Here is a 21,931-nt window from a genome sequence, read left to right on the forward strand (position 1 = left end):
CTCCCTGCCTACTCTGGGTAATTAACAGCCCTTTCACCCACCAAGCGTTGGGTTAGAAGACGTTATAGACACCAGGTGGGCAATAGCCTCCGGCGTGTCTCCAGCCGCGTTGGCCTGGGAGTGCTTTGGCCAGGGAGCGCCGCTCGGTCCCTGCCGGCAGACGGACGGTGCTGGCTCCGCTCCTGCACCTTCCCCTCTGGGCGCCAAGCCTCTCGCAGAGCCCGTACCTGCGGGCCTCAGCCGCAGGGGGTTTCCCTATAAGATCTAACAGGCTTTTCTAATCCTGCTCTTTTTATCCGCTGGGCTGGTGGGTATTGTATAGCGTTAATTTCTTCCGTTCAGTCACGTGGCGTTAAAACAAACGGCAAATGCAAAGATTCCAAGTGCACTGTGTCAACACGGTCACCTTCACCGACTGGGTTTCTCTGTGACTGGGGAATAAGAGCAAAAGAATTGGCTTTTCTCCCATCGTCTGGCGTGCTTAGGGTTCTCGTGATATTTCATTCCTATTCAGGAATTAGCAGCAAAGGCCTTTTAATCCCTGGGAAGCCAATTGGCTATTTTTTGAAAAGGCAAAGCTTCATTTTGGTTTGGTTCCTCCTGCTGCTGTGTCACCGCCCCAGCCCAGGAGCGCTGCGGAGGAGGCTGCACCCCCCCAGAGCCGCCGGTTCTCTGCTGGAAACCCGCTCTGCCCCCCGGTCTTGGCTCACTGGGCTCCTTCATGCGGGCATCGCCGTGGGGACGTTGGGGGGGGGATGGGGTGGTGGTGCACAGCCTGGGCCACCCCTGCTGCGTGATGGGTCCCCGGGCACCCACCCTGCGCACTTGACAGGGACGTGGGATGGGGACAGTGGGGTGACACCGAGCCCCTGTCGATGCTTCTCGCTCCCGCAGCGGCGCGGGGAAGCGGGAGCTGCTGCAGCAGGAGAGAGGTGGGAAGGGGGCACTCGGTGGGTTAGGGGACACTCGGTGGGTTAGGGGGCACTCGTCGGGAAGGGGGCACTCGGTGGGTTAGGGGGCACTCGTCGGGAAGGGGACACTCGTCGGGAAGGGGGCACTCGGTGGGAAGGGGACACTCGGTGGGTTAGGGGGCACTCGTCGGGAAGGGGGCACTCGGTGGGAAGGGGACACTCGTCCAGCCCGCTGGGCTCTGGAGGGGCTGCATTCCTCCACACAAAGGTCCTCCTGTTTGTCCCATTAGTGCCATCATTAAAAGCCGGTTAGTCTCCTACAGAGAGCAAACGCAGCCCAGCCACGACCTCGCGAGGGGCTGCGTGGTCCCAGACCCCCATGTCCCCCGCTGGCCCCAGGAGCACCGGGGTGAGCCCTCCTCCCCTCCCGCTTGTGTACTGGGGCTAATTGGTGCAGGGTGCCCAGGAGCCCAGCTTCGCACCTTGTTAGCATGGCAATTAGCTCTCTTTACCCTCCTGATTGCTCATGTGCATATTTGACTCCAATCCATCTTTCCAGTGAGTTATAAATGCAGCACCGGGGAGGCAGGGGGGAGTGGAACTGGGACAGGGACAGCAGAGCCATGCTGGGGACTGTCCTGCTGCTGCTGGCCCTGGCCAAGCCGGTGTGCCCGAGCCCGGACAGCGCGGCGAGCCGGCGGGCTGAGGCGCTGAAGAGGCTCCTGGAGGTCTTTGGTATGGAAGACCCTCCGCCGGCCCCGGCTCACGTCAAGCAGCCGCCCCAGTACATGGTGGATCTATTCAACACCGTCGCCAACGCGGACGGTGTCACCAAGAACCCCGACATCCTGGAGGGCAACACAGTCCGCAGCTTCTTGGATAAAAGTAAGGACGGGGGTTCCCCACGGTGCTGGGGACGGGGCTGCGGGAAGGGGCCAGGCACTGCCGGCGGAGGTGCCACCTCTGGTTTGGCTCCACTTCCCAACTGTCCTTCCCTGCAGCTCACGGGGAGAAGATGCGGTTCCTCTTCATCCTCTCCAGCGTGGCCAAGAATGAGAAGATCCTGACGGCAGAGCTGCATCTCTTCCGCCTCTGGCCGAGGGCCACCAACGGGCCCAAAAGGCACCACTTCTGTCAGGTGAGGAGGGGGGACGGGACGGGGACAGGATGGGGAGCAGGGTGGGGATTGGGATGAGGATGAGGATGGGGATGGAGGCAGGGATGGGGCTGGGGCACATCCCCAGCCTGCGCCTCGGGATGCCACTGGCGTGCTGCAGTCACTCGCCTGCAGCGGGAGCATGGCCCAGCTCCGTGAGCTTCACACGACCGACGTGTCGCTGCCTCACACAAAACATGATGGTTAAACCATGGAGGCTTCTGCGTGCTCCAGCCGGGGCACCCGCGGGCTGTGACAAATCCAAGCTGCCAATTCCCCCACCTCCTGCCTTTTTTCCCCCCCAGTACCTGTGTCCCAGGTCTCTCCCCGCTGGCAGGACCCGCTGGTGGTAACCGTCCTTTGCTGCCTTCCCCAGGTCAGCGTCTACCAAGTGCTGGAGAAGAGCGAGCCGGAGGCGCCCGGGGGGAAGAAGCTGCTGGCAGCCAGGCTGGTCCCGCTGCAGGGCTCGGGCTGGGAGGTCTTTGCCATCACGCAGGCGGTGAGTGCTTCTCCCCATCCGGGTGGCACCGAGGGGGTTTGCGTGATGGAGCTTTTTTTTTTTAACCCATTTTAACCCCAGCAGCCTTTGGGGCTCCAATGCAATTTGCTCTCCAGACCCTCTGCGGCAGCGGGGCTGGGGGGGATACAGCCTTTGGGAGGGGGGTGAGAGCCCTGCCAGGAGTCCCGGCGGCAGCTCCGTCCTGCCCCAGACCGGTCCCACTGCTCCGCAGGTAGCGCCGGTGCTGGCTCCTGCCGCGGTGTCCCCTGTGCCACAGCGCCGGAGAAGCACGGCCCCTTCGCCCGGGGCTGGGGGGACGCAGCGTGGCCGTGGGGGGGTCCTGGTTCACGCCACCACGCTGCTGCCAGGGCACCGGCTCTGCTGGCCTGGCGCTGCCGTGTGGGGACACCGGCGCTGTGCCTGTCCCCCCGCAGTGACACCGGTTTGGGTCCCCAGGTTCGCGACTGGATGGAAGACGAAAGCAGCAACCAGGGTTTGCTGGTGACAGTGCAGGGCCTGGGCGGGAGCCCGCTCGACCCCCCCCCGCTGCAGTTCGCGTCCGGCGGGGACCACCACGAGAGCAAGAAGCCCATGTTGGTCCTGTTCACGGACGACGGGCGCCGGGGAGCGTCCCTGCCCATGGCCGGCTTCCCAGGTGGGTCCTGTCGGCCCCGGCATGGCTCCTGAGGTGCTGCTGTCCCCTCGCCCCTGGGGTGCTCCACGCACGCGGGCTCCTTCAAATCCGAAGCTCCTTCTGCGGCCAGAGGGAGAGGCCGTCTCCCTTCTGGCTCAGTCTGTGCAGGGGTGCAGGCTCCCAGGTGTAAATCTGGATTTTGCTTGCCCCGATGAGGTGCGGCCGTGGGGCTGTGGGGTTGTCACCTCCCGGTGGCTCTGCCTGGGCTGGTGACAGGCTGTGACCGAAGGTCTCGCTGCACCAGGCGACTGCAGACAAAACCTGCGGGGAAAGGAGGGATGGCCGGGGTTGGGGGGGGACGGAATACGCCACGTTCTCCCTCCTCCCAGACTCCTGCAATGGCTAATGGCCTCGGGTCCTCATTTCTGGCAGATTTACAGCCCCAGGCTCCCGTTCTCCCTGCAAAGCTGGCGGTGCCCAGGCTGACCAGGCCGCGCAGCCCCCGCTCGCTGGACCGGCTGCAGCCCTGCCAGAGGCACCCCTTGTCCGTGGACTTTGAGGAGATCGGCTGGTCCGGCTGGATCATCTCGCCCCGGGGGTACAACGCCTACCACTGCAAGGGCTCCTGCCCCTTCCCACTGGGCGAGAACATGCGGCCGACGAACCACGCCACCGTGCAGTCCATCATCAACGCCCTCAAGCTGAGCGAGGGCGTCAGCAGCCCCTGCTGCGTCCCCGACAAGCTCTACTCCATCAACCTCCTCTACTTCGACGACGATGAGAACGTGGTCCTCAAGCAGTACGATGACATGGTGGCCGGGAGCTGCGGCTGCCACTGAGGCGGGCGGAGAAGGAAGGTGGAAATGCCGCTGCAGCGCAGGCAGCTCCTGCTCCCTCCGGAGCATCTCTGCGGGGGGTTCTCTGTCCCACAAAACTCCCTGAAAGAGAGCAGGGTGAGGAAAGCAAGGGGTGCCCAGCTCTGCCCCGGGTGGCGTCACTCCTGGTAGTGCCCGGGACGGCTCAGGGCCGAGCTCTGAGCGAATCGACCGGAATGAGCCCGTGCGACTCAGCGGCCCCAGGACGATGGCTCCGTGCCGCGCGCCCTGCGTGGGAGCGCGGGTGTCCTCGCCCGTGCAGAGGCTTCCCGCAGGCTGTACTATATGTAAATAGCAAGAGCACTAATATATGACAGAAACCGTCTGTACAGTGGCCTGTAAATGTCTGTACATTTCTGCATTGTTGTGACTTGTAAAAGGAATTCAGTGGAAGTATTAAACACGCCGGTCTCCGAGGGGCTGCTTGTGGGAGCGCTGCTGGGGTGGGGGACGGGCCGAGGCCGGGTATGGCCGGGGGGGGTGCAAGCAGAGAGATGGAGCCGCAGCCGCAGCATGGTGGGTTGCCGAGCCCCGTTCCTTAGAAGCCAAACCATCAGGATCCATCAGCCAGCCCGAAAGGTGCGTGAGGATCCCCGAGCAGGTGATGGGGGCAGAGGGGAGGATGCAGTGATGGAGTCGGGGGATGTCGAGGTGCACAGAGGGGACGCTGCCGGGGCGGGCGGGTGGCGGGGAAGGCCGGCTCTGGGTGAAGACGGCCGGAGGAGGATGTGCCGGGGACGTTCCTTGGGGAAGAGAAATGGGGTGGGAAGCAGAGCTGACCAACCTGCCAGGGTCAGGTCGGTTCAGAGGGCGGGTGTCGACGCGGGTACCAGGGAGCGGGTGTCGGTGCTGGGGGGTGAGGGCAGGGATCCCCGTCTCACGCTCGCTGGCACAGATTCCTGTCCCCTGCGCTCCAGGACCCTGCAGGAGCGTGGCCGTCCCTGCCAGAGGCCATCCCTGCCAGAGGCTGTCCCTGCTGTCCCTCAAAGCCTCTTTCCAAGCGTCTGCGACAGCAGCAGCTTAACGGTTGTCCCAGGCTGACACCAGGACACCCCCCACACACACTCCCCCAGCAGCTCCTCGTCTCCAAGCCCAGCTTGCAGGTGACCAAATCCCACCCTGGCCTGGTGGGCACCAGTTTCCTTCCACTGCTCAGCCAAACACAGCACCCCCGGCTGTCAGCCCTTCCCCGCCACGGCCTGTGGTCCCTCCCCCCATCCCACCCCGGGGAAGGGTGAATCCCCCCCAGGGAGCGGGACCCCCATTGACTAGATACGGGTCCCACACCGGAGGCAAAAATCCTTCCTCTGTGCCCCGCAGATGTGTCCCCCACTGTCACCGGGGTGTGAACGCAGGGCAGAGCCAACCAGCGTGTCCCCAGGCACATGTGGCCATCCCAGCTCCTCTCCCAACACACCCTGGGCCAGGCGCCTCACCCCCAAACCCACGTGTCTCACCTGCGTCCCACGAGAGTCCCCCCCCTTGCACTGACGGGCAGGAGAGGCGGTTGTGAGCCCCAGGAAACGTCCCCTCCTCGCCCCCGAATTACAAGCAGTTTATCGAACGGCACAAAGCGGCTGGGCAATAACCCAAGACAATGAATGCTTTTGGCCTGGTTTATTAAATGCCTGTTTCTGGGGATGCTCCGGCTCCGCACCTCCGCAGCTCCCGCGGCTGCTCATGGCTCCCATCACGGCAGCATCCCGAGTCAGGACCGGAGCCCAGGCTCCCAGGGCGGTGGGAAGCGAAGTGGGTTTGACCGGAAGGATGCCCGGCTGCAGCCTTTTCTGTGCCGTACAGACATCCCTCCCCGGCCGTACAGCGAGCTCTTCCGCTGGTCCTTCCAGGGGGTTGGACTAGATGATCTCCAGAGGTCCCTTCCAACCCTACGATTCTGTGATTCCATGAGTCCCCGACCGCTCTGCGGGACAGGAGGCTCCAGCACGCGGCGTCGAGGAGCGTCACGACACAGTCACAGGCACGTTTCACCCCTCCGAGACAGCCCCAGCTGGCACTGGCACCTGCACAACAACAGCAGCCCCCCCCCAGACGCCGCTGTGACCCGCTGCTTGCTGCCCCAGGGGACCGGACCTGCTGGAGGGACGGCCAGGCTGCAGGGCGGGACATGTCACGGCGGAGGGGGGTCCGGGCGGTGCAGGGCCGGCGGTCAGCGGTGAGAGCGGGGGTCAGCTCTGCAGCACTCCGACAGCTTCCGCACCACCCGCTCCTTCAGGCGGATCCTCCTGGCCAGCTTGAGCGACTGGCTGGTCTCGTTCTCATGGGCCTTCAGCTTGGCATAGTAGTCAGAAAACTTGTTGTAGAGGATGGAGATGGGCATGCCGTTGAGGATGATGCCGAAGGAGATGCAGCCAAATGCCACCACCCTGCCCAGCAACGTGTCGGGCACAGTGTCTCCGTAGCCCACAGTGGAGAGGCTGACCTGGGCGAGGAAGGGAAAGGATAAAATCCCACGTGAACAAGCTCAGCAGACCCTGCCTGCCGGTGCTGGGACCCACCACCCTCTGTCCCCGCGTGGGAGCTGGGTGTCACCTGAGAAAGGCCCTGCACCGTGGCTGCAGCCGGCCTGGCTGTCCCTTGGGGAGGTCAAGGAAAGGGTTGGATGAGGCCCCAGCAGCAGAGACCAGAGACAAGCTGCCCTGCTCCCTCCTCTCCTTCGCGTGTGTCTCTTCAAAAGCAGCTGGACGTCACCAAGCTGAACTTTCCCAGCAGCCAGACTGTCTGCTGGAGCTTCCTGCCCCCACGGAGTGGTGGCTCCGGTGCTTCCTGGCCGTAAGATGCCCGGTCCCACAGGGAACGAAGCTTCCCGGACCCTCCCTCCAAGGGAAAGAAGCACTGCCCGGGAACGCACCCGGAGGAACCGCGTTGGGATGACGGGGAGCAGGACTGCGGGGGACAGGGCGAGAGCTGAGGCAGAGAGGTTTGGGCTTTGCGTGGAGAGGATCAGCCTGTGACGCTTAAATACTCAAATCTGGTGATTTTGCTAAGTGATTTTGCACTTCCTCGAGGCGGGATGAATTTGAAGCAGGCAGCCAGCGCTGGCCGAGGGGGATTATAAAAGCAGAAGTGATCTGCGGGATCATTTCATCCGTAAATCAAAATGCCCTCGTAACCCCTGGCTCTCAAGTGCTTTAGCGACCTCATCCTCGGGGATAATCCCAGGTTTATTATAGCGCTCGGCTCAGCAGAGCTGCCGGCTCCTGGCATGAGGAGGGCAGCAAACAAGGGCTGCAGCACCCCCCGGCCTGCGTCCTCTCTCAGGACACGGGCTGAGGCGCGACGTGACCGCGTTTCCTTGGTTCCCCCATGCAGCCCTGGGGCCCCAGGCTCAGCCCCACAAGCTCTGACCCCCCCCCTCGCACCGCGCAAGCCCAGCTGGGCTGCAAAGCCGCGCAAGCCTCAGGCTGTCCCCGGTGGCTGTCCCCATGCCCAGGAGGTCTGAAACACATCCACCCAACACCTGCGTCCCACGGCAGGTAAAGCCCGGGCTGTTACACCCCCCCTTGTCACTAACCTAGGCCGGGAGGTTCCCAGGCCGCCACCTCTGTCCCACCTTCCCACCCCAGCACCAGCTTTTGAGCCTCTGAGCTTAGTCCAAAGCTCCGATTCCTTTTCTCAGAGTGTGCAGGGCTCTGGGTTTCCCACCGTCACTGAGCTGGTGGGAAGACTGGGCTCTTTTCTGCCTCCTGGCCCCCGGCAGCGGCAAATCCCTCAAGCACCAGGGCAGCCTCCTCCGCGCGCAGCCCCCCCGCACCCTTCTCTGGAAGAAGGTGCTCCCACCTTACCGCTGCCCACCACCAGGCGTAGGGGATACTGGTGAAGTTGGTGCCCGGGACATCATGTTCCACCGAGTGCATGAGAGCGGAGAAGGTGAAGACCCCCATGGCGATGAAGAGGAGGAGGCAGCAAACCTGCTGGTAGCACTGGCGCATGGTGAAGCCAAAGGCCCGGAGGCCGGTGGAGTGGCGAGCCAGCTTGAGGATGCGGAAGATCCTCATGAGCTTGATGAGCTTGAGGACTTTGCCCAGCTTGCTCACGTTCTCCACCTTGTGCAGTTCCTCATGGTAAAGCGTGTCTGCTTCATCCAGATTTTCAAAGAGGATCTGGATGTAGAAGGGCAGGATGGCGACCAGGTCTACAGCATTAAACGCTGCCCGCAAAAAGTTCCTGAAGCTGGAGGAGGATATAAGCCGCATGAGGTATTCGGAGGTGAAGAAGATGGCGCAGATCATCTCCAGCTGCTCCATCCACATCTTCCCTGTCTTTTGTTTCATCTCTTCCACTGTGCTCAGCGTCATGCCCACGATGGAGATAAGCACAAAGAAGCTCGACATGACAGCAATGATCTTGGCTGGGACGGACGAGTACGGGTTCTCAATGAGGTTCCAGATCATCTTCCGAAACCGGCCCAGAAATTTGCCCTCGAACTGCTGTGTTGAGTCCAGGGGCTCCAGTTCTGCCTCCAGCTCCCTCTGTATTTTCAGGTACTCACTGAGTTCATCTTGCTTTTCCTCAAACAGGATCCGGCAGCAGCGTTGGGAGTATTTCATATGGATTCCCCAGTACTCGATTTCCTCCACAAAGTGACTGGGGCACATCTCGTCCATTATCCACAGGACCCCGCTGCGGTAGAAGTGGAAAATGTAGTGGAAAATGGAAGGATCGCGGTCAAAGAAGTACTCGTTCTTCTGCACTGAGTAGTCATCGCAGAGCTGCAGCTTCTTCATGGGGTCAGTATAAAGGGCCAGCTTCCCAAGCCTGGTGATGGGATACCGGGCCGCGACCTTGATAGCTATCTGGAACAATTTGCCACCGACATTAATGTTGAGCAAGTATCTGCTCCTTCGGATGTGAGTCTTGCTTTTCTCCCGGTTTCCGTCCGTCACATTCTGCATGGAGCTCCATGGCTTTACCAGGCTGTCCTGCGCGAATGGGATGTGGACTTCCTCTTCCTCCGGTGTCCGGCAGCAGTCCCGGCGATCCCCGATCTTCAGGCTGGCCGAGAGACTCGCACGCCTTGTCCCCAGCTGCCTCATGGCGCCTGACCCTCTGAAGCAGCGATTCCTGGTACGTGCTGCGGGACGGCAGCTGGGGCTTCACGGGGACGCTCCCAGCGGGCGCAGGCTGACTGGGACAAGCGCTGTCGGCTCAGAGGAGCGGTGGCGAGCTGCTGCCCGAGGGGCACTGGCCATGTCGTGGTGCCACGTGGCACCTGCCGGCTTCCCAAAGCCGATTGCTGATCAGATTGCGTTTTTGCATTGTAGGAGTCGGAGGCAGCTAAGTGTCCGCTCCTTAAGACAATAATGAGATTGAAGCACTAGCCCTTTATGTAAGGAACTATTTCCAGCTCTCCACTTCTCTTTCTCCTTATTCTGTTCTTATTAGCTGTTTGTGTTTGTCGCCCGCCAGCCTGTTTCCAAGGCGGGCATCCACGACAGCAAGTCGAAAAGAAAGGATGAACTTGCCTTGGTTGAACCCTGTGCCCCGAAAGGCACAGAAAGGTGCAGACACGCAGGATTTGTACCAGCTTTGTACCCCCACAACAGATGCTGCTCTTGGCACCAGTCAGTCGTTAAGCACGCGCGCGCTAATGCCCCTGCTCCATCAGCTGTCATCGCCCAGAGAAGGGAAACGCTTGTTATCGCCCGGCTCATCCCGCAAAGCCCCAGAGCGCAGATTTACAGGGGAAGAGGTGAAGGAGCCGCCTCACCCTCTGCACAGTGCCCGAACGGGTCCCCAGTGTGCCGGGTCGCTCCTGCAGCGCTGCCCTGTGCCCCCTGCCCGTCACCCCCGCCTTCAGCCCCGTTACCCCTGCGGGCAGGGGCAGGGACACGGAACGGGATACTGGAGACGTGCAAGTCTGCAGTAAAAATTCCCCTGAACCGCTGGGACTAAGAGGAGGAAATAATCCTTTGGATTTGCAAGTAAAAGGGGAAACAAAATTAAACGGGCCGATCTTTGATATCTCACCCAGGGACACAACCCGACCTCAGCAGGTAAAACGTCACATCGATTTCCATGAACTGATCTAATTAAACACAGAGACCTGGAGCACAAAGCTGCTCCCGGGCGGAAAAGCAGCTCAGGCTCCACTACAATCGAAGTCTCTGAGCCTGGGGATTAGGAGAACAAAAGTGCTGCCGGCACCGGACAGAGGAAGGGAAATTGCTGTCACAAACACAGCCCCAAGTTTTGGCACAAGATCCATAAAAACATCACTCCAATCTTCAAAAAAGGCAAGAAGGAGGACCCAGGGAACTACAGGCCGGTTAGTCTCACCTCTGTCCCTGGGAAGGTAATGGAGCGACTCATTCTGGATGTCGTCTCCAAACACGTGGAGGAACAGGAAGTCACTGGAAGTGGTCAGCATGGATTTACCAAGGGCAAATCACGCCTGACCAATCTGATAGCTTTCTATGATGTTATAACGGGTTGGCTGGATGAGGGGAGAGCCGTAGATGTCATCTACCTTGACCTTAGCAAGGCTTTTGACACTGTCTCCCATAACATCCTCATTAGGAAGCTGAGGAAGTATGGGCTAGATGAGGTGACAGTGAGGTGGATGGAGAGCTGGCTGAGTGACAGAACTCAGAGGGTTGTGATCAGCGGCACAGAGTCCAGTTGGAGGCCTGTAACCAGTGGTGTCCCCCAGGGGTCAATACTTGGTCCAATTTTGTTCAACATATTCGTTAATGACCTAGATGAGGGGACAGAGTGTATCCTCAGCAAGTTTGCTGATGATACCAAGCTGGGAGGGGTGGCCGACACTCCAGAGGGCCGTGCTGCCATCCAGCGTGACCTGGACAGGCTGGAGAGCTGGGCAGAGAAGAACCAAATGAGGTTCAACAAAAGCAAGTGTAGGGTCCTGCACCTGGGGAGGAAGAATGCCAAACACCAGTATAGGTTAGGGGCGGACATGCTGGGAAGCAGCTCTGAGGAGAAGGACCAGGGGGTCCTGGTAGACAGCAAATTATCCATGAGCCAGCAGTGTGCCCTTGTCGCCAAGAAGGCCAATGGCATCCTGGGCTGCATAGGGAAGACTGTGGCCAGTAGGTCGAGGGAGGTCATTCTCCCCCTCTGCTCTGCACTGGTGAGGCCACAACTGGAGTACTGTGTCCAGTTTTGGGCTCCCCAGTTCAAGAGGGACAGGGAACTACTGGAGCGAGTCCAGCGTAGGGCAACCAAGATGATTATGGGACTGGAGCACCTCCCTTATGAGGAAAGGCTGAAAGAGCTGGGACTCTTTAGCCTGGAGAAGAGAAGGTTGAGGGGGGACCTGATTAATGTTTACAAGTATCTAAAGGGTGGGTTTAAGGAGGACGGAGCCAGGCTCTTTTCAATGGTTCCCAGTAACAGGACGAGGGGCAATGGGCACAAGCTAGAACATAGGAAGTTCCGTTCAAATACATGGAAAAACTTCTTTACGGCGAGGGTGACAGAGCACTGGAACAGGCTGCCCAGGGGGGTTGTGGAGTCCCTTCTCTGGAGACTTTCAAGACCCGCCTGGATGCAGCCCTGAGGGATGTGCTTTAGGCAATCCTGCTCTGGCAGGGGAGTGGGACTAGATGATCTCTAGAGGTCCCTTCCAACTCTGAAGATTCCGTGATTCCGTGTTTCTTTCAACCCTGAAACGCTCAGCTCGGGGATCAGCAAGCAAAACCTGCAGGATCTTGCATGACCGTGCAAAACCTGCAGGATCTTGCGGTGGGAAGAGGCTGCGGCTGCAGCGTTCACCCGCCTGCCTCGCTCCCCGTCGCACAGAGCAAGGGGCGGAACAGCACGTCCCAGCTCAGCAGCGCAAGCCGAGGACGCTGTGGGACCGGCTGGTGACGGGTGACCTCTGCCACACGGCCCTGGCAGCGCCAGCGCCGCCATCAGCCCCGTCCCGCTGGGATTGCTGCAGCACCTCCCCGCGCGCTGGGCACCCCGTTCCTCCCCCTTGCCCTAACGAAGAAGGAACAACCTCGCACGGTCTTGAGCTTTTTCACCTTATTCTTGGCAAAGCTTTTTCTGCTTGTTGTCTCTTCCGCGGTAGCGCCCCTGGTGCCAGCGCCAGCTGTTCCTCTCGTCTCCACCCTCTCCATTCACTCTGCTCCCTGTATTTCACTTTCACCGTTACAGCTGGCGTGTGCCGGAGTCGCTTCAGTCCCAGGCAGGCACAGCAGCTTTCCCTATCCGCCCACGCCAGCCCAGCCACCACCAGTCCCTCTTTCCCAGGACGTGACAACCCACAAGGGCTACGGCCCCCAGCCTCCCAACGACAGAATCCAGGCAAATGCACAGATCCAAGAAGAATAAAAAAAATCCAGAACTCATGAGTTTCAAGCGCTTTATTCTCCTGTGCCGTTCACCAATGTAGCTGTTGGTGTCCCCGTGGCAAGAGAAGCAAGGCTGCGTGCACCCCCGCAAATGAGCTCTTGGTACTAAAACCAGCACTCCGTCACTCGGCACTCCCTCCGTACCGCATACAGAAGGTTCTCCCATGGGGTGGAGCAGCACACTCACTCACACACTGTCCAGGACTGGAAGATTCCTGCTCTAAGGCCCATGACCCAGGTCTGCATGGCAAGCCAAGCGCTCACCTTTAAGGCACAGAGATCAGCGGCCAAGGCAGAGGCTTTCCGGCTTTTGTGCACTTAGTGAACACTCGTGCAAGGAGTACGGGGTCAACATGAACTAGAGGCACCGGTCAGTAATCTCCTCCTCCCACTGCCAGTTCTTCTGAAAAGCGTACAGCACTGAGCCAGTTGGAAAGAGCCATACATGCCATAACACACAGACAACGTTTGATCCAAGACAGGAGTTATTTCGAGCTGAAAGAGAGAAAAAAAGAAAGAAAAAAAAAAAAAAGGCACCAAACACTCAAAACCTCATAGAATCGTAGAATGGTTTGTGTGGAAAGAGACCTTTAAAGATCATTCAGTTCTAGGCCCCCTGCCCTGGGCAGGGACACCTCCCACCAGCCCAGGTTGCTCCAAGCCCCGGCCAACCTGGCCTTGAACCCCTCCAGGGATGGGGCAGCCACAGCTTCTCGGGGCAACCTGGGCCAGGGGCTCACCCCCCTCACAGCAAACAATTTCTGCCTCACATCTCATCTCAATCCCCCCTCTTCCAGTTTCAAACCATCGCCCCTTGTCCTGTCACTACAGGCCTTGGTAAAAAGCCCCTCTCCAGCTTTCTTACAAGGCTCCTTTATACATTGAAAAGACACAATAAGGTCTCCCCCGAGGCTTCTCTTCTCCAGGGATTGCCCTAAGCCCAGGTGCAGGACCTTGCACTCGACCTTATTGAACTTCACGGGGTTCCCACGGGCCCACTCCTCCAGCCGGAGGTTCCCTCTGGATGGCATCCCCTTCCTGAAGTGAATCAACCCCACCGCTCAGCTTGGCCTCATCCACAAACTTGCTGAGGGCGCGCTCAATCCCACTATACGCGCCACCGATGGAGATATTTAATAGCACTGGTCCCAGTATGGACCCTTGAGGGACACCACTCATGTCAAAACAGTTTTAAGACACCTTTAACGGTGTTAGAAAAGCAACATCCAGAGTTCTGCACCGGGATGGAAAGTGCCGTTCTGCCAAGGGCAGAGATCCTTGCCGGAAGGGAGCGTGCCGGGAGAAGCTGCTGGCCCCACGGTGACTTCAGGTGGCAGCAAAGCCAGAGCGGACAGGAAGCTTTTCAACTTTCAAGCCTGTGGCTGACCTGTCGGTAAAAGCTTCCTGTACATTGGATTGAGCAGCCTCAAAACAGCAAAACAGCAAACGTGGAGTCTGATACGCGTGGACTGCGTGGAGTCAGTGAGAAAATGGAGGAGAAAGCCCCTATTCCCTGACAAAATCCAGGGGGAAGCGGGGGGCAGGTGGAAAAAAGGCTTTTGGCTGTAAGTGGAAGAAAACAGTTGAAGAGCATCTAGCGCCTGTCATTTCATGGAGAATAAAATCTCTGGGTCCAAGGCCCCACTGGCGAGATTCGGCATTAACAACCCAGGAATTTCTACCACCTTTGTGGGGGGTGATTTCGCAGCACCAGGGAAGGTCCTGCGCTATTTCCAGTGCCAGAGCAGACCCACAGTCTAAAGCCCATTTCCAAAGGGAGTGTCCTCTTATTATTCCAGTGTAAAAACCTAGATTTGAGAGTTTATATCCAATTCAGTCGGCCTCTGGGGTGAGCAGGAAGGAGACCAGGTTAGTCCCATCTTATCACCTTATGGTAAAGACCCCTGTTACAAGAACAGAAAAACACCTGGTTATTGACAGTCCTTTGGGCAAAAAATCTGGTTTGATTTCAGTTTGTGCCCAGTGGAGGAAAACAACCCACAGCAGAAGATTAGCATCTTAGCGTGAGCGCTCAACGTCTTTGGCAGCAGAGGAAGGACAGAGACAAGCACTTCACTATCCAAAGAAGCCAGCATCTTCTCAGATCGGGCTGTGCAACTGTCCCTGCAGTCAAGCGAGAGCCTTTCATGCCTGGTTGTGAGGAAGGAAGGTACGGGGAGCATTCTGCTGCTTCAGGGCAGATTGATAACCCGAGCACGTGGCTGCCCAGCAGCAGGAACAGCTGGGAAAAGCCACCCCCAGAGGAGAAAGCTCTAGACGCTGGAAAGGCAGGGCGAGCGGGCATTTCTCCCTCGTGCATACGGAGCGCATACAGGGGTGCAAGAAACTTACCTGTCAGGGAAATGAGCCTGTCTGGCTCTTATCAGGCATCAGCTGTTCCCTGGAGGCTCTTTCGAGACTGAAGATGTCAGATCTGCCTTTTGCTTTGGACAGGCCCCACACAGCAATAGAGCCCACAGCTACCAGGACGCTCAGGAGCACTAGAGAGAGAAGAGCGCACAAGCAGGGGACCACTCACTGCGCCTGCTCTGGACGTCAGTACTGGGCTCTGCCGTGCAGCAGCGTTAGCCAACAGCCAGAGATCAGCAGCTTCCCTCCAGGATAAGGGACCGAGAGAGGAAGGGAGTTAGTGCCAGTTCGCATGAAATAGCCGTTCCAAGGATATAGTGTGTCCGGGTGAGAGGAATGATTAAGCTGCAGTGTAAGCCTCCCTTAGCCCTCCCAGCCTAGCGACAGCAGCTACTGATACAGGCCTGGAATTAACTCCATCAGGATACTCAATTTATAGGCTAAGCCAGGAGCACGACCACGTGCAGCACCGAGTCTCACGTACTTGCAATAATCAAGATCCACAAGCGGTCTTGGCTCCTCGATGGCACGGCGCCTCCAGGCACAGGCGTAGCTGAAGCCTCTGCGGTGAGAGAGCAAGAAATCCATCAGGCTTCCAACTCACCTCACGGCCGGCATTCAAAGCAGTCTCCAGTCCAAACCTGGCCGAGTTCCCAGTTCGCCTCAAGAATGCCAACCGGCCCTTTTCAATTCAAGCAAAGCCTTATCTGCCGCTGCTGTGATAAGCCCAAAGAGGAAAAAACGTCCTGCTGGAAATGTGTAACAGGGAAAGCTGGGAAGTTTCCCAGCTGCAGCATCCAAACCTCTCCCTCGTGGCATGGGGAAGCCCCAGGTACGAGCAAAAGGCAGCTCATCTCCCCAGCTACCGACTGACCGGGGGCAGGCACCAAACCCAAACGCAGAGCGGTAACCCCCTGCCCTCCGCAGACACGCCGCTCCAGACCCCGACAGAAGCCCCGGGGGAAGGGAAGCTGGAACCGAGCTTTCGGGCACCTCACGCCGCCAACGGGTCTGTGGGGGAGGACGCTCCGGAGCATCCCGGAGGGGGAAGCGGACACCCGCAGCGCTGGGGACGCAGACGCACCCCCAGCAGGTACCGGCGCCTGCGGCTCCGGGCCCGCCCGCGCTTGCCCCGTCCTTCCCCGACAGCTTCTCCGATCCCCAGGGGTCGGAGGGGCGGACAGAGGCTCCAGCGGCGCTGGCTCGCTGGAAGGAAGCAGCCGGAGTGGCGCGTTCCTGAAGGAAACCGCTCCGCAGGCGCTTCCGAGGGAGCCGCGGGAGGGGGCTGAAGGCGGGGGCTGACCCCGCAGCGCTCCCCCTGCCCACAGCGAGTCGCGGTGAGCGCGGCTGCCGCGGGGAGGCTAAAAGCCACAGAGGTGAAAGGCTTTAGCCCGGTTCGCCGCTCACCCCCCGCTCCCCCCTACCTGCGCCGCCGGCGGGCGGCACCCCCGAGCTCCGCGGCGGGGTCACCCAGGCTCCGTCCGGTGTCGCCGTCCCGCAGCCCCGCTCGTCCTCCTCGTCCTCGCAGTCGGGGTGCCCGTCGCAGCGCCACTCCGCGGGGAAGCAGAAGGCGCCGGGGTGGCACTGGAAGCGGCCCGGGGGGCAGCGGGACCCGGCGGCTGCGGGGCGGGAGGGGTGAGGGGGGGTCCGCGCCCCCCTCCCCCCCACCCCGAGGGGAGCGCGCGCGCGGGGCGGGAGGGGCACCCGCCAATGGGAGCCAAGGGCGTGCGCGGGGAGCCAATAGGCGCGCCCCACGGCCCCGCCCCCCACTCACCGTTCTCCGGCGGGGGCGACGGGAGCGGCAGCACCGGGAGCGGCACCGGCAGGAGCAGGAAGAGCAGGAGCGAGAAGAGCGGGAACGGCGGGAGGAGCCGCGCCATGGCGCCAGCGGAGATCGCGGCACCCGCTGCCGCCGCGCTCCTATAAAGCGGGCCGCGCGCTGGTGGGGCGCATGCGCACAGGCACGACGCCCACCAATGGGATGCTCGGGGGGCGGGGCGCGGGTGTGTGCCCTTGAGGAGGCCCCGCCCCCCCCCCCCCTCAGCCGGGCTGGCAGCGGGTCCCGGCCGTCCCGGCACCCCGCCGGGCCCGGAGGCAGGCGGTAGGGCTGCAGCCCCCGCGCCGGGGAACGGCTGCACTCTCCAGCACCACGCGGAGAAGCGACCAGCGCGGCCTCAGCCCCGGACACTTGCTGTCACCGAGAAAGCGCCCCTGCAGCAGGGCCGGGGACAGCCAGCGAACCACCGCCTCCCTCCGAACTCCGAGCACCGGGGCCCGTTGGGTGGGGTGGGCTTCACCCGGGGCGGGGCCTCAGGCGTGTTCCTGGGTCTCACCCTGAAGTAGGATCAGACCGTGGCTCACAGACGCACTGTGAACTTCAAACACGTGCCATGTTCTATTCATAGGATCATAGAACGGTTTGGGTTGGAAGGGACCTTAAAGCCCACCCAGTGCCACCCCCTGCCCTGGGCAGGGACACCTCCCACCAGCCCAGGTTGCTCCAAGCCCCGGCCAACCTGGCCTTGAACCCCTCCAGGGATGGGGCAGCCACAGCTTCTCGGGGCAACCTGGGCCAGGGGCTCACCCCCCTCACACCAAACAATTTCTGCCTCACATCTCACCTCAATCTCCCCTCTTCCAGTTTCAAACCCTTCCCCCTCGTCCCATGGCTCCCCTCCCTGCTCCAGAGTCCCTCCCCAGCTTTCCTGGAGCCCCTTTAGGGACTGAAAGGGGCTGGAAGGTCTCCCCGGAGCCTTCTCTTCTCCAGGCTGAACCCCCCCAGCTCTCTCAGCCTGTCCTCCCAGCAGAGGGGCTCCAGCCCTCCCAGCATCTCCGGGGCCTCCTCTGGCCCCGCTCCAACAGCTCCGTGTCCTTCTGCTGTCGGTGCCCCAGCGCTGGAGGCAGCACTGCAGGGGGGTCTCCCCCGAGCGGAGCAGAGGGGCAGAATCCCCCCCTCGCCCTGCTGCCCACGCTGTTGGGGATGCAGCCCAGGCTGCAGGGGGTTTCTGGGCTGCCAGCGCACGGTGCCGGGGCGTGTGGAGCTTCTCCCCCACCGACACCCCCAAGTCCTTCTCCTCAGGGCTGCTCTCCAGCCATTCTCTGCCCAGCCTGGGTCTGTGCTTGGGATTGCCCCAGTTGCTACTCTTTCAAGAAAACCTTACACCCAAACAACATCCAAGAGTAGTAATATGCGTAATTCAAGTAGAACAGACAAAAGGGTGGTGTGGGGAATAGTCACAGCTTTAAATATATTTATTAGTTATGCATCAGCAGCACTAGGACAAGTTCCACACCACATCGCTGTAGCAAAATCCGCCACAAGCCTCCCCATCAGAGTGCTGCTGTATAACAAACTCTGACCTGCACATCCAGCCTCGTCATGTTTATTTCTCACAAATAGGGCTGGTCTTTTGAAATTTCCCACTTCTTAAGTACTGGTCCTGGTGTTACTGGTTTTTTCTCAGCCGTTGTCACTGCAGAGCCTGAACTGCGGTAGAGAGAGGAGATCCTTGAGTAAACACCATGAAAACCAGACCCTGATTTAATCAGGAGTACAGCTTTTATTACAGTCACAGAATCATTTAGGTTGTAAAAGATGTTTAAGATCATCAAGTCCAACCGTTAGTCTAACAATGCCAAACCACAGAATCATAGAATAGTTTGGGATGGAAAGGACCTTTAAAGGTCATCTAGTCCCAACCCCTGTGCTATGAGCAGGCACATCTTCAACTAGATGAGGTTGCTCAGAGCCCCGTCCAACCTGGCCTTGAACCCCTCCAGGGATAGGGCATCTACCACCCCTCTGGGCAACCTGGGCCAGGGGCTCACCACCCTCACACCAAACAATTTCTTCCTTATATCTAGTTTGATTTTTCCCTCTTTTAGTTTAAAGCCATTACCCTTTGTCTTATCACAACAGGCCCTTGTAAAAAGTTTATTCCCATCTTTCTTATAAGCCTCCTTTAAGTACTGAAAGGTTGGTATAATGTCTCCCCGGAGCCTCCTCTTCCCCAGGCTGAACCCCCCCAGCTCTCTCAGCCTGTCCTCCCAGCAGAGGGGCTCCAGCCCTCCCAGCATCTCCGGGGCCTCCTCTGGCCCCGCTCCAACAGCTCCATGTCCTTCTGCTGTCGGTGCCCCAGCGCTGGAGGCAGCACTGCAGGGGGGTCTCCCCCGAGCGGAGCAGAGGGGCAGAATCCCCCCCTCGCCCTGCTGCCCACGCTGCTGGGGATGCAGCCCAGGCTGCGGGGGGTTTCTGGGCTGCCAGCGCACGTTGCCGTGGTGCGTTGAGCTCCTCAACCACCAAGTCCTTCTCCTCAGGGCTGCTCTCCTGCCATTCTCTGCCTAACCTAGATTTGCACTTGGGATTGCCTCGACCCATGAACAGGACCTTGCACTTAGCCCACAAGGCTCCAACCCACTCAGGTCAAACAGTTGCAGCTCAGACCTACCTGCCAGCTTGAGCCCCCGCAGCGATGGTCTTCTGCGCTGTCGCGACCACGATAGGCGGGAGAGACTCTCGCCGCCCGTCCCGGCTACAGTAATAGTTGTTGGCGAACTTATGGCTGGGACCCACCGGGAGCCGAGGCGGCGGCTGGGTTCTAGACAAAGAACGGTTCTAAGAACTTCAGTGGCGGCCAGCGAGACAAAACCCCTCAGCCCTGTCAGCCCCACCGCTACCTCTTGGAGATCTCGTCGTAGCGCAGCGCCAGCTTGGCCTGGAGGTCCCGCTGCAAGGGAAGGCGAGAGCGTCTCAGGCGATGCCGGGCGTTGCGCGCCTCCCGCGGGCCGACTGCCCGGCGCCGGCGGCTCTACGGAGCCGCCGGCGCCGGGCAGCGGCCCGCGGGAGGCGCGCACCACCCTGTAGGCCCGGCGGAGCTGTGGACCGGGGCCAGAACCGGGACCAGGACCGCCCTTACCCCCGCTAAGAAGTTGCGGAAGCGCTGGATGAGGCGAGTGGCCGTCGCCATCTTGGCTACTGTGAAGGGCAGGGACGCGCGCGCCGCGGGGGATGCCGGGAGCGGGGTGGTTCTCGCGAGATTTGGGACTATACGGGGCCGAGGGTGGGAGGGGCCCGCGGGCTGGTTCTCGCGAGATTTGGCCCTGTGTAAGACGGGGAGGGGAAGCCCCGCCCCTTTCTCCCTGTGGCCGCCATGGACACCAGCCGCGTGCAGCCCATCAAGCTGGCCAGGGTAGGGACCGGGGGGGACAGCGGGCCCGGGGTGGGGGGACACCGGCACCGGGACCGCGCTAATCCCCTTCTCTGTCCCTGCAGGTGACTAAAGTGCTCGGCCGGACCGGCTCGCAGGGACAGTGCACGCAGGTGAGCGGGGCGGGCGGGCGGGGGCCGCCATGTTGGGGGAGTACCAGAAGCGAAGGGTACGATTAAGCGCTGTCATTAGTTAGCGAGGTGGGGCCCTGGAGAACGAACAGGGGGATGCCGTCAAAATATGGAAATACCAAGGTAAGCTCAAGGGGAATGGAACTGCTAATAAGGCCGTAGACGAAGTTATTTGAACTATGAGCGAGCTGTCCTAATTGACACAGTAAAACGCCCGCCCTCGGGTAGGAAGAGCCCCCTGCTAACAAAAGCCGCCTCCTCACGGGGCGTGTGGAGTGAAAAGAGAGGATGCTGCGGCTTTAAGTAGGGACGAGGCATAGTAATAACCGCTGGTAGTCACAGAATGGCAGGGGTTGGAAGGGACCTTTGAAGGTTCCAGACCCCTGTCAAAGCAGGGTCAGCTAGAGCAGGTTGGACGGCTAAGTGTGGAACTAGGAAATACTGATAACTGTTGATTAACTGTTACTTAAAAGGTATAAATGCTTACTGCGTGCCAGCCTGAGGGGCATGAGCCTTGTGGATGAACCACCCAGCATCATTCTCTGCACAGAAATGAGATAAACAAATATCTCGCTTTTGTGTGTATATTGGCTTCGTGCACACCGGGATAAAAGAACCCGGATTTGGAACAACAGCTGGGCCGGGCTGACACCATCTCGCCCCACAGGTGCGTGTGGAGTTCATGGATGACACCAGCCGCTCCATCATCCGCAATGTGAAGGGGCCGGTGCGCGAAGGCGACGTCCTCACCCTGCTGGAGTCGGAGCGTGAGGCCCGGCGGCTGCGCTGAGCCCTGGCTTCTGCCGCTCTCCTTCGGGTGACGGAGCCTCACAGCTGGCTGGCTCCTGCCTGGCCAGGCACAGGGCATGGATGGAGAGGAGCGTGGCGGCGGCCTTGGTGCAATAAAGGGTTTTTTCAGTAGTCCCTTGCCTGGGCCTCTCATTGAATGTGTGAGTCTGTTGCAGCCCGTAGCACCTGTCTCTTGTTGGGTTCAGCAGAGGGACAGAAGCACACCCTGCTTCTTACTGAGGCTGCATGTAATGCATTCATTGAAATGTTACTGTGTTCTTGCATTTTTATTAACCTGTCACAACAAAAAGAGCTCTCTGTTTTGATTACAGCAGCCTTAATCCCGACCTTTCTGGTAAGCGTCTTTCTGTATGTAACCAGTAAGGCAGCACTGCTAAACTTCCTAGACTTCTGTGGAATGTAACTACAAGTTGAAAGTCAAGCTTTGTACCAGCTTGCAAAGCAACAGCCTGCTGCTTCTGCCTTTCTGTCCTCAGTAAGCTATTCTATAAATGCTGCTATAAATACACCTACTTGCTGTCTTTGCTGCCAGTCACCCACAGAGAGTCAGTGCTTGTCTCTCTCTCTCTTAAAAGAGTTAGCAAATCAATCTCACTTATTTTCTTCTTTAAGGTTCCCTTCCACCACACAATTCACTAGATTTATTGTTTTAGGTTATTAAAAAGTAGAAGTGAGCCTGAAAATGGTCACAGTTCCGGGGCTGTTTTTTAAGTACTGGTATTTTCCATCTGGTAATAGAGTGATACTGGGTCTGCGGCTCCTGATCTGGTCTCTGATGGGAGTGTTCATTCTTCAATGTCCTGCCCTTGATTAAGGCACTTTGGTGGCAGGTGGAACTGAGGGCTGGGGTATCCTAAAGCTGAGGAGGGCACTTCTGGAATGGGTGTTCAAATCGCTAAACAGATAGTGAGGATTGCTCTTAGGACTGGCGTTGGAAGAGTGCTTGGGGTTTTTTTCCCTTCCTGCAGGTGTTAGTTGTGACCTGGTCAGCTCGTGGGCAGC

General features: G+C 59.6%; 5 protein-coding genes across 7 annotated transcripts; 2 read left to right on the forward strand and 3 right to left on the reverse strand.

The window, feature by feature from the left end:
• The first annotated feature begins 1,440 nt into the window (after positions 1 to 1,440).
• On the forward strand, positions 1,441 to 4,204 carry LOC141734270 (bone morphogenetic protein 2-like). The gene is made up of 5 exons (XM_074565803.1): positions 1,441 to 1,796; positions 1,913 to 2,049; positions 2,444 to 2,566; positions 3,023 to 3,221; positions 3,633 to 4,204. Exons 1-5 carry the CDS (start codon positions 1,481 to 1,483, stop codon positions 4,037 to 4,039), a joined length of 1,182 nt encoding a protein of 393 aa, XP_074421904.1. The 5' UTR covers positions 1,441 to 1,480; the 3' UTR covers positions 4,040 to 4,204.
• A 1,480-nt stretch (positions 4,205 to 5,684) lies between these two features.
• Positions 5,685 to 9,905, reverse strand: LOC141734273 (potassium voltage-gated channel subfamily V member 2-like). Its single transcript, XM_074565809.1, has 2 exons — positions 7,879 to 9,905; positions 5,685 to 6,515 (listed from the first exon to the last, which is right to left on the reverse strand). Exons 1-2 carry the CDS (start codon positions 9,127 to 9,129, stop codon positions 6,243 to 6,245), a joined length of 1,524 nt encoding a protein of 507 aa, XP_074421910.1. The 5' UTR covers positions 9,130 to 9,905; the 3' UTR covers positions 5,685 to 6,242.
• Positions 9,906 to 12,408: 2,503 nt separating this feature from the next.
• Positions 12,409 to 16,741, reverse strand: CD320 (CD320 molecule). 3 transcript variants are annotated; one of them, XR_012584510.1, is made up of 6 exons: positions 16,556 to 16,741; positions 16,206 to 16,400; positions 15,266 to 15,343; positions 14,764 to 14,912; positions 14,414 to 14,562; positions 12,409 to 14,315 (listed from the first exon to the last, which is right to left on the reverse strand). XR_012584510.1 is itself a non-coding variant. In XM_074566042.1 (5 exons), the coding sequence occupies exons 1-4, from the start codon at positions 16,659 to 16,661 to the stop codon at positions 14,767 to 14,769; spliced, it is 525 nt and encodes a 174-aa protein (XP_074422143.1). In that variant the 5' UTR covers positions 16,662 to 16,740; the 3' UTR covers positions 12,409 to 12,906; positions 14,764 to 14,766. The 3 variants fall into 3 exon arrangements, 2 of the variants coding, with proteins under 2 accessions (XP_074422143.1, XP_074422142.1); XM_074566042.1 differs by lacking the exon at positions 14,414 to 14,562 and having other exon boundaries at positions 12,409 to 12,906; positions 16,556 to 16,740; XM_074566041.1 differs by lacking the exon at positions 14,414 to 14,562 and having other exon boundaries at positions 16,556 to 16,740.
• A 1,259-nt stretch (positions 16,742 to 18,000) lies between these two features.
• Positions 18,001 to 19,801, reverse strand: NDUFA7 (NADH:ubiquinone oxidoreductase subunit A7). The gene is made up of 4 exons (XM_074565919.1): positions 19,698 to 19,801; positions 19,459 to 19,508; positions 19,230 to 19,379; positions 18,001 to 18,268 (listed from the first exon to the last, which is right to left on the reverse strand). The coding sequence occupies exons 1-4, from the start codon at positions 19,746 to 19,748 to the stop codon at positions 18,172 to 18,174; spliced, it is 348 nt and encodes a 115-aa protein (XP_074422020.1). The 5' UTR covers positions 19,749 to 19,801; the 3' UTR covers positions 18,001 to 18,171.
• An 80-nt stretch (positions 19,802 to 19,881) lies between these two features.
• RPS28 (ribosomal protein S28) lies at positions 19,882 to 21,040 on the forward strand. The gene is made up of 3 exons (XM_074565920.1): positions 19,882 to 19,970; positions 20,054 to 20,101; positions 20,787 to 21,040. The coding sequence occupies exons 1-3, from the start codon at positions 19,932 to 19,934 to the stop codon at positions 20,907 to 20,909; spliced, it is 210 nt and encodes a 69-aa protein (XP_074422021.1). The 5' UTR covers positions 19,882 to 19,931; the 3' UTR covers positions 20,910 to 21,040.
• The last annotated feature ends 891 nt before the right edge of the window (positions 21,041 to 21,931 follow it).

This window comes from Larus michahellis, chromosome 23, assembly GCF_964199755.1.
Source record: "Larus michahellis chromosome 23, bLarMic1.1, whole genome shotgun sequence".
In the NCBI taxonomy this organism is placed as follows: Eukaryota; Metazoa; Chordata; class Aves; order Charadriiformes; family Laridae; genus Larus; species Larus michahellis.

What these genes read in the sequence shown, in the direction of transcription:
- LOC141734270 (XM_074565803.1), top strand. Translation starts at nt 1,481, where the DNA reads ATGCAGCACCGGGGAGGCAGGGGGGAGTGGAACTGGGACAGGGACAGC. An exon ending in CCGCAGCTTCTTGGATAAAA is followed by an intron (nt 1,797 to 1,912) that starts GTAAGGACGGGG and finishes CCTTCCCTGCAG; the next exon opens with CTCACGGGGAGAAGATGCGG. An exon ending in AAAGGCACCACTTCTGTCAG is followed by an intron (nt 2,050 to 2,443) that starts GTGAGGAGGGGG and finishes TGCCTTCCCCAG; the next exon opens with GTCAGCGTCTACCAAGTGCT.
- LOC141734273 (XM_074565809.1), bottom strand. Translation starts at nt 9,129, where the DNA reads ATGAGGCAGCTGGGGACAAGGCGTGCGAGTCTCTCGGCCAGCCTGAAG. An exon ending in ACGCCTGGTGGTGGGCAGCG is followed by an intron (nt 6,516 to 7,878) that starts GTAAGGTGGGAG and finishes TTCCTCGCCCAG; the next exon opens with GTCAGCCTCTCCACTGTGGG.
- CD320 (XM_074566042.1), bottom strand. Translation starts at nt 16,661, where the DNA reads ATGGCGCGGCTCCTCCCGCCGTTCCCGCTCTTCTCGCTCCTGCTCTTC. An exon ending in GTCGCCCCCGCCGGAGAACG is followed by an intron (nt 16,401 to 16,555) that starts GTGAGTGGGGGG and finishes CCCGCCCCGCAG; the next exon opens with CCGCCGGGTCCCGCTGCCCC. An exon ending in GTGGATCTTGATTATTGCAA is followed by an intron (nt 14,913 to 15,265) that starts GTACGTGAGACT and finishes TTCTCTCTCTAG; the next exon opens with TGCTCCTGAGCGTCCTGGTA.
- NDUFA7 (XM_074565919.1), bottom strand. Translation starts at nt 19,748, where the DNA reads ATGGCGACGGCCACTCGCCTCATCCAGCGCTTCCGCAACTTCTTAGCG. An exon ending in TCCGCAACTTCTTAGCGGGG is followed by an intron (nt 19,509 to 19,697) that starts GTAAGGGCGGTC and finishes CTTCCCTTGCAG; the next exon opens with CGGGACCTCCAGGCCAAGCT. An exon ending in GCGGGGGCTCAAGCTGGCAG is followed by an intron (nt 18,269 to 19,229) that starts GTAGGTCTGAGC and finishes TCTCTACCGCAG; the next exon opens with TTCAGGCTCTGCAGTGACAA.
- RPS28 (XM_074565920.1), top strand. Translation starts at nt 19,932, where the DNA reads ATGGACACCAGCCGCGTGCAGCCCATCAAGCTGGCCAGG. An exon ending in AGCCCATCAAGCTGGCCAGG is followed by an intron (nt 19,971 to 20,053) that starts GTAGGGACCGGG and finishes CTGTCCCTGCAG; the next exon opens with GTGACTAAAGTGCTCGGCCG. An exon ending in CGCAGGGACAGTGCACGCAG is followed by an intron (nt 20,102 to 20,786) that starts GTGAGCGGGGCG and finishes CTCGCCCCACAG; the next exon opens with GTGCGTGTGGAGTTCATGGA.